At 39.6% G+C, this 12,043-nt stretch overlaps 2 protein-coding genes across 2 annotated transcripts; both read left to right on the top strand.

The window, feature by feature from the left end:
* The first annotated feature begins 3,518 nt into the window (after positions 1 to 3,518).
* LOC149470627 (taste receptor type 2 member 39-like) lies at positions 3,519 to 4,442 on the top strand. The gene has a single exon (XM_089661068.1). The coding sequence runs from the start codon at positions 3,519 to 3,521 to the stop codon at positions 4,440 to 4,442; it is 924 nt and encodes a 307-aa protein (XP_089517194.1).
* A 4,932-nt stretch (positions 4,443 to 9,374) lies between these two features.
* Positions 9,375 to 10,319, top strand: LOC149470626 (taste receptor type 2 member 39-like). The gene has a single exon (XM_089661067.1). It carries the CDS (start codon positions 9,375 to 9,377, stop codon positions 10,317 to 10,319), a length of 945 nt encoding a protein of 314 aa, XP_089517193.1.
* Positions 10,320 to 12,043: the final 1,724 nt, after the last annotated feature.

Below are 12,043 nucleotides of genomic sequence, written 5' to 3'. Positions count from 1 at the left end.
CAGTAGTTCCACTATAGGGCGGTGGGAAAGCATGTAAAGTTTCCATAGCTGGACATTTTCTTACAGGGGATGGATTGGGTGTGGCAAGAAATGGCCTTCATGTTTTCCATAGGATTGGTAAATCCTGGTACAGATTCTAGAGCCTGGAAGCTTTGTAAAGTATTGGGTGGGATGACGCTTCCAGCTTCCAACAATGGGTCCATGTTTTACTGGCAGCCAACATTCTGATGGTGCACAGCACTGTAGGAACTGACTATAACTTAGGAATCCACATTGTGACACTTGCCTGATGAAGGGCCTTGCGTGGCTCCAAAACGTTGGTTTTGTCAATATGCTGTGACCGCTGTATAAAGCTTTGAACCCATTTGGAGAATCCAAGAATACTTTCAACCCCTTTTACTGCAAGGGTTAAATGCTGGTTATGTCTTGGGGTGCAGAGAAAGGAGTAAATACATAACTTACTCCTGGATCCAGCAAGGTTTCTCCAATGGTCCTCCATAGCCTCCTCCGTAAGCTGCAACCAGCTCCGGTGGCACTCCAACCTTCTCAACTTACAATACAGGGTAAGTGTCCTTTTATTGTGCGTGGTGATTCAGAGACTTCACCCACAAACCGGAGCTTCGGGGAGAGGAGAAAAACAACGGAGCCAGTTGGCGGGAGCAGGTATAAGGTAGGTGATAGAGCCGGCACTGTGCACCCCAAGACATATTGAGCATTTCATCCTTGCAGCGCGGGAGGCCCACTAAAAGAGTCATTTATGTTAATTCCTGGAGTTGGGCTTTACATTTCATTGCTCAGAAAGGATCTACAGTACCTAACTTCTTCTTCAACAAGTTCAAAGTGGCTGTAAAGGCTCAAGGTTTTTTCACCTTCGTGAATTCTATGCATGAAAGTAGAAAACCTTCTGTGTGCAGCAGCCCCCTAAAACTTACCTAAGCCCTCTTGATCCAGGGATGTGCAGGGGATCCGGGGCTTTCCCTTCTCATTGGCTGAGGCAGCAGTGGTAGCCATTGGCTCCCAATATTGTCAATCATAGCCAGTGAGCTAGTGAAGAGAAAGCGGGGAGGAGCTGAGCCATGCTCCATATGTGAACAGACACACAGAGCAGCGGCTCCTCTGAGCTTTTTCCACTCACTGGAGAGACAGGCAGCAGTGGGAGCCATTGGCTCCAGCTGCTGTCAGTCACAGCCAGTGAAGAGGGATTGGGGGCGGGGCTGAGCTGTACTCTTTGTCAATGGACACACAGAGCCAATGAGATAAAAGTGGGTTGGGGCAGAGCTGAGCCACACTCCATATGTAAATGGACACAGAGCAGCGGCTCTTCTGAGCTTTCTCCACTCACTGGACAGACAGGCAGCAGTGGCAGCCATTGATCCAGCTGCTGTCAGTCACAGCCAGTGAAGAGGGATTGGGGGCGGGGCCGAGCTGCACTCTGTGTGTCAATGGACACACAGAGCCAGTTTGGGAACAAGCAAGCACCATTGCCCCCATAGCAAGCTGCTTCCTATGGGGGCACTAGGCAGGAGGGAGGAACCTGAAGTGCTGACGGGGGACCTGAGAAGAGGCGGATGGGGGTTGCTCTGTGCAAAACCATTACAGTGCAGGTAAGTATGATATGTTTGTTATTTATTTATTATACTTATATAGCGCTGTCAAATTACGCATCTCTTTACATATATATTGTACATTCACATCAGTCCCTAACCCTCAAGGGGCGTACAATCTAAGGTCCCTAACTCACATTCATACATACACATACTGGGGCCAATTTAGACAGGATCCAATTCACCTCCCAGCATGTCTTTGGACTGTGGGAGGAAATCTGAGTACCCGGAGGAAACCCATGCAGGCACCGGGAGAACATGCAAACTCCAGGCAGGAGGTGCCGTGGTTGGGGTTTGAACCAACGACCCGATTACTGCCAGGCGGAAGTGCTAATCATTTAGCAGCTGTGCTGCCCATTATTTATTTTTAAAAAAAGGAACATTTGATAGCACTTGTTATTTGTTGCTTGCTGAAAATCAACCATTACAGGAAAAAAAGTGTGTAGTTATAAAGGTCTGATCAGTCTAATAAACATAGAAAACTTTGAATAATCCTTTTTTAAAGGAAATTACCAAACAGAGCTTTTCCATAAATCTGACAGGCCAATATCCCAGAAAGAAATCATCCGGTCATTAAGGGAAATATAATCATTCTTTTCCATAATGTTTGTTTTATATAATGAAGAGTTCCAGCTGAGGTAATGTTAGATCTTGGCACTTTGCATGTATTTAAATGAAGGACCATCACACCACCCGATGGGTTGGGTCTCTCAGGTGTTCCCATCATCTGTTCTCCTGTTACACCTTCCTCACCTATCTAACAACATTCATGTTCACAACTCTCTGCAGCTCACCCAGACAAAGCTCTGACAAAGGACCCCTACTTGCCTTCCGGACTATGCAGGAAAATATTCAAGCATCCAATCTGGAGCAGATACCAGAGAAGAGATTCAAGATCTGAACTATAAAAAGCCAAAAGGCAACCTACCCAACATTGCAATTCAGGACAACGCAAGAAAATATTTAAGCACCCAATCTGGAGTAGATACCAGAGAAGAGATTCAACAATCTGAACTATAAAAAGCCAAAAGGAAATCTACCCAACATTGCCATTCAGGACAACGCAAGAAAATATTTAAACACCCAATCTGGAGCAGATACCAGAGAAGAGATTCAAGATCTGAACTATAAAAAGCCAAAAGGAAACCTACCCAACATTGCCATTCAGGACAACGCAAGAATATATTTAAACACCCAATCTGGAGCAGATACCAGAGAAGAGATTCAAGATCTGAACTATAAAAAGCCAAAAGGAAACCTACCCAACATTGCAATTCAGGACAACGCAAGAAAATATTTAAACACCCAATCTGGAGCAGATACCAGAGAAGAGATTCAAGATCTGAACTATAAAAAGCCAAAAGGAAATCTACCCAACATTGCCATTCAGGACAACGCAAGAAAATATTTAAGCACCCAATCTGGAGTAGATACCAGAGAAGAGATTCAAGATCTGAACTATAAAAAGCCAAAAGGAAACCTATCCAACATTGCCATTCAGGACAACGCAGGAAAATATTTAAGCACCCAATTTGGAGTAGATACCAGAGAAGATATTCAAGATCTGAACTATAAAAAGCCAAAAGGAAACCTATCCAACATTCCAATTCAGGACTATGTAAGAAAATATTTAAACACCCAATCTGGAGTAGATACCAGAGATGAGATTCAAGATCTGAACTATAAAAAGCCAAAAGGAAACCTATCCAACATTCCAATTCAGGACTATGTAAGAAAATATTTAAACACCCAATCTGGAGTAGATACCAGAGAAGAGATTCAAGATCTGAACTATAAAAAGCCAAAAGGAAACCTACCCACCATTGCAATTCAGGACAACGCAAGAAAATATTTAAACACCCAATCTGGAGTAGATACCAGAGAAGAGATTCAACCATCATTTGCATTGCAATCATGAATCCTGACGTCTGCGCCCAACACCACTCGCCTTATATTATTGCTTTAGTTCTGGTGATCATTGCTGGCATGTTAATGTATCTGTCCGTGATATATATGATGTATCAGGATTTCATCAAAACCAAAACACTGATTAGCAGCTACAAAATCTTGCTTTGTCTAAGCCTCTCCAACATGTGCTTTGGTTTCTTGATGTTGGTCGGTATACTTGATTATATCTGCAGCCTTGGGATCTTCTCCATGATCCCTACAGCTTATATTTATTTCTGTTTGTTGCTTTTCACTATCAGTTCATGTGGGTGGCTTTCAGCCAGTCTGGGTTTCTTCTACTTCATAAAAATTTCCAACTTTGAGTCAGGATTTTTTTCCCGGATCAAGAAGAACATTGCCTCCGTTGTTCCATGGTTGTTATTGGGCGATTTATTGGCGTCTCTGTTCAACAGCATCCTGAGCAGCTTGTTCTTCATTTTCTCTCCGGAACTCTTTCATAATAACACAGATAGGTTGGTGTCTATTGTCTCTACTTTTTCTCAATCAAGAACAACATTTATCTACAGTACAATAGCTAATTCTTTTGGGCCTTTTATGGTGATGTTCATCACTACTCTATTCTCAGTTGTGTCCTTGATGAAGCACAGCTATAGGATGAAGAAGAGCATCCAAGTGTCCAACAGCGAACATCTGAGGTCCTTTGACAAAGTTGTGTGCCGCATGACGCTTTTCTTGTTTTTCTACGGAATATATTACATTGTGGTGGTCATTTTCTACTTTGCCGACATCATACAGAAGGAGTCTGGATTCTGGTTGTCATACCTTATTTTGTCATTATTCCCCACCTTGCAGTCTGTCCTCCTTGTTCTTGCTAATCCCAGACTGAAGGTGGCCTGGAAGGACATGTTCTTGTGTCTTCACCTTCGATAAATGTCAAAGTGTATGTAACCCAATACAATGAGCTTCTCTTATTTGCTCCATGTTGGGTTTTTAAATATATCATTGAGACCTTTTAGATGTATTCTTCTGATAAGTACAAAAAATGACTGGGGAACTTGCTGTAATCGTGTAAACTGATAATTATCTATTCTTTCAGCATGTTCTACACTCCTGGTAAACATCGTTCCTAACTATCTCTGAGGATCACAGAACACATCTTCCCTATGTTTTTCAGATAGGGAGCAGTGAGATGTTCTATGGTCCTAGCACACTACCTGTCCTGAGGTGACAACAGTGCTCCCCCATGGATACAGAATAGGACATGAATGTTTTCACCCTAGAACAGGGTGCTCTTTACTGGCAGGATCACCAGGTGAAAATAAATGAAAAATGAATGCAGCCACCACATCTAACGTAAGCTGAATTATATTATATACTGTATTAGGGTTAGCAACCTTCCCTAGGCAATGATAACGCTTTCTGAATCTGAATTATATCTTGTAGGGTTTAGACATCTCAAAGCAACATGAACTGACTACATGCTGAGAAAATGACCTTCTAAGTCACATCCATAGGTTTGCCATGACTTGTGAGTACATGGACCTTCTAAGTCACATGCACAGACTTGACCATGAATTGTGACTACATGGACCTTCTAAGACACATCCACAGATTGACCATGACTTGTGACTACATGGACCTTCTAAGACACATCCACAGATTGACCATGACTTGTGACTACATGGACCTTCTAAGGCACATGCACAGATTGACCATGACTTGTGACTACACAGACCTTCTAAGTCACATGCACAGAATTGACCATGACTTGTGACTACATGGACCTTCTAAGTCACATCCACAGGTTTTCCATGACTTGTGACTACACAGACCTTCTAAGTCACATACACAGATTGGCCATGACTTGTGACTACACAGACCTTCTAAGTCACATCCACAGACTTGACCATGAATTGTGACTATATGGACCTTCTAAGACACATCCACAGATTGACCATGACTTGTGACTACATGGACCTTCTAAGACACATCCACAGATTGACCATGACTTGTGACTACATGGACCTTCTAAGACACATCCACAGATTGACCATGACTTGTGACTACATGGACCTTCTAAGGCACATGCACAGAATTGACCATGACTTGTGAGTACATGGACCTTCTAAGTCACATCCACAGATTGACCATGACTTGTGACTACATGGACCTTCTAAGTCACATCCACAGATTGAACATGGACCTTCTAAGATACATGCATTGACTATGAAAATATAACAAGAGGTATCAAAGGATTACTGTATATAAGAACACAATTCAGTTTAAACTAGGATGATGACTTGGGTATGATCGAAATGCGTCCCACAAAGAGTTAAGGTGAAACTGATGTCCATCCAAAATAAACTTGGCTTCTAGTTCCTAAAAGAAGTGGGAAGGATTTTGAACAAATGAGATACATTCTAAATAACTTCAACAGAGTTTTCAGGTTTAAGCTTGTTTTTATTTATGTTTACTAATAATATATTTTTTTCATTCTTTTTTTTTTACTTTTTACAGTTTTGCATAACAAAATAAAATATACAAAATTAAAAGAATAAAAATGCCTTTTTAATTTGCAAATTTTGTCATGCATTGTACCAGAAATAAATTTGTTAGTGTCATTTTAAAGAGTAAAAAAGTTACTTACAGCTACTTTTTTTTTTTTTTTTTTTTTAAACAAATTGATAAAAACTGGAAAAAAACACTTTAATCTATAAATTCCATAGAAAATAAAAACTGGACTAAAAAATGTTTTTATTTTATTTTTTTTGTACCCAAAAACAATGCATGCATAACTTTGTGCTGTAAAGTAATGATGATGATTATTATTATTGCCAAATAACCAGGCCCATAGTGAAAATGTAACAATGGTTCAGATCTATAAGGTACAAGACTTTAAATGTTAGTTACTAATTCTGCATGTTCCAGAAAAAGTGACTTTAGGGTTTTAACAGTTTGCATGAATTCCAATAATTGACCATTACATGGTCCTGAGATTGGGACGTATAAGATATTAAGTGTTTAGACCATTTTTGCACAATGTTTGTTTTCAATGTTGCCAGTTATAGAAGAAGTAACTTTAGGGCTTTTTATCAATTCATGAATTTGATCATCACATGGGAGCATTTATTTTCACCCGTTTGGTGGGGAGGTGTCCTGAAATTTGGAGGTACAAGATTTTAAGTGGTTAAATCGTGTTTTACACAATGTTTGTTTTCAATGTTGCCAGTTCTAGAAGAAGTAGCCTCAGAGCTTTAACGTTTTGCATGCATTCAAATATTTGACCATCACAAGGGAGCATTTATTTTCACCCGTTGGGTGGGGAGGTGTCCCGAAATTGGGAGGTACAAGATTGTAAGTGGTTAAATTAGTTTTGCATGTTCTAGAAGAAATAACTTTAGAGCTTTAAGGCTTTGCATGAATTCAGATGGTCATCCGTGACAAGAGAGCATTTATTTTCACCTGTAGAGTCAGGAGGTGTCCCGATATCAGGAGATACGAGATTTTAAGTGATAAATCATTTTTGCACAATCTTTGTTCCAGAAGAAGTAACTTTAGAGCTTTAACACTTTGCATGAATTCCAATCATTGATCATCGCAGAGGAGCATTTCGGGTTTATAATTGTTCAGGTCCATAAGAGGTATTCAAGTACGAGATTTGAAACGGTTAAATCGTTTTTTGCACAATGTATGTTTTTAATTTTGCATGTTCTAGAAGAAGTAACTAGAGCTTTAAGGCTTTGCATGAATTCCAATCATTGACCATCACACGGGAGCTGTTGGATGTGGAGGAGTCCTGAGATCAGGAGGTCCTAGATCTTAAGTGGTTAAATTGTTTTTTGCACAATGTATGTTTTCATTTTGCAAGTTCTAGAAGAGGTAACTTTCGAACTTCAGGGCTTTGCATCAATTCATAAATTTGATCATCACAAGGGAGCATTTATTTTCACCCGTTTGGTGGGGAGGTGTCCTGAAATTTGGAGGTACAAGATTTTAAGTGGTTAAATCGTGTTTTACACAATGTTTGTTTTCAATGTTGCAAGTTCTACAAGAAGTAGCCTCAGAGCTTTAACATTTTGCATGCATTCAAATATTTGACCATCACAAGGGACATTTATTTTCACCCGTTGGGTGGGGAGGTGTCCCGAAATCTGGAGGTACAAGATTGTAAGTGGTTAAATCAGTTTTGCATGTTCTAGAAGAAATAACTTTAGAGCTTTAAGGCTTTGCATGAATTCAGATGTTCAACCGTGACACGGGAGCATTTGTTTTCACCTGTTGAGTCAAGAGGTGTCCCGATATCGGGAGATACGAGATTTTAAGTGATAAATCATTTTTGCACAATCTTTGTTCCAGAAGAAGTAACTTTAGAGCTTTAACACTTTGCATGAATTCCAATAATTGATCATCACAGAGGAGCATTTCGGGTTTTTTCCCCCTAAAACAATGCATGCATTTCTTTGTTCTCTATGGTAATAATGAGGAAATTATTAATAAACAAGCCTATAGTGGACATGTGATCATTGTTCTGGTCCATAAGAGGTATTCAAGTACAAGCTTTGAAATGGTTAAATCATTTTTTGCACAATGTATTTTTTTAGTTTAGCAAGTTCTGGAAGAGGTAACTAAAGATTTAATACTTTGAATGAATTCCAATCATTGACCATCACACGGGAGCTGTTGGATGGGGAGGAGTCCTGAGATCGGTAGGTCCTAGATCTTAAGTGGTTAAATCGTTTTTTGCACAATGTATGTTTTTAATTTTGCATCTTCTAGAAGAGGTAACTTTAGAGCTTTAGGGCTTTGCATGAATTCAAATATTTGACCATCACACGGAAGCATTTATTTTCACCCGGTGGGTGGGGAGGTGTCCCGAAATTTGGAGGTACGAGATTTTTATGTGGTTAAATCAATGTTGCGCAATGTTAGTTTTCAGTTTTGCATGTTCTAGAAAGAATAACTTTAGAGCTTTAAGGCTTTGCATGAATTCAGATGGTCAGCCGTGACACGGGAGCATTTGTTTTCACCTGTTGAGTCAAGAGGTGTCCCGATATTGGGAGGTACAAGATTTTAAGTGATAAATCATTTTTGCACAATGTTTTTTCCAGAAGAAGTAGCATTAGAGCTTTAACACTTTGCATGAATTCCAATAATTGACCATCACAGAGGAGCATTTTGGTTTTTTTCCCCCTAAAACAATGCATGCATTACTTTGTTCTCTATGGTAATAATGAGGAAATTATTAATAAACAAGCCTATAGTGGACATGAAATCATTGTTCAGGCCCATAAGAGGTATTCAGGTACGAGCTTTGAAATGGTTAAATTATTTTTTGCACAGTGTATTTTTTTAGTTTTGCATGTTCTAGAGGAGGTAACTAGAGCTTTACGGTTTTGCATGAATTCCAATCATTGACCATCACACGGGAGTTGTTGGATGGGGAGGTGTCCTGAGATCGGGAGGTCCTAGATCTTAAGTGGTTAAATCATTTTTTGCACAATGTATGCTTTTCATTTTGCATGCTGTAGAAGAAGTAACTTTAGAGCTTGGGGGCTTTGCATGAATTCAAATCATTGGCCATCACACGGGAGCATTTGTTTTTCACCTGTTGGATGGGGAAGTGAAGCTTCTCAAGCACATCTACCATCTGTTCTCCAGCTACAACTACAAAGCTGTTTTACAGATATTTGGCTGCTGGACTGACAACATCCAGGCTCACAATTCCTCGGTGACTCGGCCAGACAAAGTTCTGGCACAGAACGGCCACAGGGTTCCAACATTTAAGGAAATTGTTACAAATTCAATCTGGGCTCTAAATTTTAAAACGCAAAGAAGGGTGTTTTGTACAGTAAGTGTGCCATGATGAATCCCGGAGATCCCACACAAAGCCATTTGCCTTTTTTGATCATTTTAGTCCTGGAGATGAGCACCAGCATGTTGATGAACGTTTTTATTGTCCTCGCAGTGTATCACGATTTTACCAAAATGAAAAAATTGAGCAGCAGCTACAAAATTGTGGTTTGTTTGGCCATCTCCAATGTGTGCTCTGGTGTCGTGATGTCTGTTGGTTTGCTGGATTATTCCTGCAGCTTTGGGATCTTCTCCATGGATAAAATCGCTTATATTTACCTCTATCTGCTGCTTTTTATTGTTAGTTCATGTGCGTGGCTTACCGCCAATCTGGCCTTCTTCTATTTCATTAAAATTTCCGAATTTGAGTCAGGTTTTCTTTCCTGGGTGAAAAAGCGTATTGCCTCTATTGTCCCATGGATGTTATTGGGGGATTTATTGGTGTCTCTGGTCAACAGTCTACTAAGCAGCTTGTTCATCATTTTCTCCAAGACACTTTCTTACAATACCACCGACGATTTTCCATCTATAGTCTCTATACTTTCTGAGTCAGGGACAACGTTTGTTAAAGCCGCAATCATTGATTCTATCCTCCCTTTCTTGCTGCTGATCACCACAACGTTTTTCACTGTTCTGACCCTAAGGAAGCACAGAAAGAGAATGAAGAACGTTCAAACATCTAACCGCGAGGGTCAGAGGTCCTACGAGAAAGTTGTTTGCCGGATGACGGAGTCCTTGTTTATCTACGGGATATTGTATGCTTCCATGATCATTTTCTATTTTACGGTCATCAAACAGATGGAGTCCGGATTTTGGTTATTGCTTCCTGTTATAAACGCCTTCACTCCAGTGCAGTCCATCCTCCTTGTTCTCGCTAACCCCAGACTGAGGGCCACTTGGAAAGGAATTTTCTTGTGTGGTCACCTTCGAAAAATGTTAACCCACTGGAAGCCATAAAAACTGACAATGGACTGAGTGACGGACAATACCAAATACATGGAAGTGATAAATAAATGTTTAAATATTATATGCTGTGCCAATTATTAAATGATAATATTAGGTGTCTATATCCACTTGAAGACCTCCTAACATACATATACGTTGCGGCTTTCAAGTGGTGCACCAGGATGATGCCTGCAGCTGCATCATCATCCCGGTATTGTTTTTTTTTCCGGCAGCCAGCTTTTTTTTAAATGCCTTCCGAGCAGCTAAGTAACCACTGGATTGCTTTTACAGGCCACAGGAGTGCTCAACCCCTCCCCTCCCGCTGCCTGCCGGTGCCTCTCCAAGTTCTCACCCACATGGAAAAAAATATATTTCAAATATATTTTAAAAATATTCTTCCCAAATATATTGACATTAAATACTACAATTTTGGCCGTATTCAATACATTTCAAAATATAATTCAATATATATATTTATATATATACTGCATGTTGAAATGCGTTTTTTATATATTACAAAATATATGAAAAATATTTTTTAAATATATATTGTGTAAATATATTCTTCAGATTTTTTTAACATATAAAAAAAGTCATTTTAACATATATATGTACATATAATTGTAAATGTATTCCAAAAATGTAGATTAAATGTATTTTAAATGTATTGTATGTAAATGTTTTAAAGACATACAGTATATTTGAAAATGTATTTTTACAAATATTTTTCATATATTTTGTAATGCAAATGCATTTCAACATACAGTATATATATATATACATACACACATATATATATATATATATATATATATATATATATATATATTTGGAAACATGTTGAATATGGCCAAAATTGTAGTATTTCAAACAGGGGCGGACTGACAACTCATGGGGCCCCCGGGCAATAGGGGATCATGGGGCCCCTGGGTCCTTGCCCAAACTCATAAAAGCCTATGAAAAAGGTATCAGGGGCATCTCATGGGGCCCCCTACTGACCCCGGGCCCTCGGCAGTGCCCGAGTTTCCAAATGGTCAGTCCACCCCTGATTTCAAATATACGTCAAGATATTTGGGAAGAATACATTTTTAAAATATATTTTTCTTCCATGTGGGCCATTCCCCTGGAGAACCTGGAACTGAAGCCGGTGCTACCGTCGTCTTTCCGTAGAGCTTTTGAAGGATCGGAAGATCCCCAATAAGCTCAGTGGTATAGGAAAAGAGAAGAGCATTTTCGTCACTTCCAGTTTCCCGGGATGTAAACAGCGCCATTTTTAAAATAGGAAAGCATCTGATCACACCGATCATGGCGTGATCAGATGCATTTAGGGCAGAGGAGAGATCTGGGGTCTAATAGATCCATAAAGAGTACCTGTCACTGCCTATTGCTGTCACAATGATTTTTATTTCTTGCAACAGCAATACAACTAAGTTAAAAAATTTGTAAAAATAATGAAAAAAAAAATTAATACAAAAATGTTGAAATCGGCCGTCGCAAAGACGAATGCACGAGTCGGTCCCGCACCCGTGCGTAAACGGCGATCTCACCACACATGAGGTATTGCCGCGAACTTCAGAGTGAGAGCAATAATTCTAGCACCAGAACTCCTCTGTAACTCTCCACTAGTAACCCGTAAAGGCTTTTAAACCATTGCCTATGGAAATTTTTAAATGTGTGAAGAAAAATGGTGCTGCGCTACTTATCCTAAAAGTGAATAAACAATACACATAAATAAA

This window comes from Staurois parvus, unplaced genomic scaffold (assembly GCF_062004578.1).
Source record: "Staurois parvus isolate SC_StPar_1 unplaced genomic scaffold, SC_StPar_1.0 ptg000034l, whole genome shotgun sequence".
NCBI lineage: Eukaryota > Metazoa > Chordata > Amphibia > Anura > Ranidae > Staurois > Staurois parvus.
The sequence above is the reverse complement of the archived record's forward strand: the minus strand, read 5'-3'. Positions and strand labels throughout refer to the sequence as shown.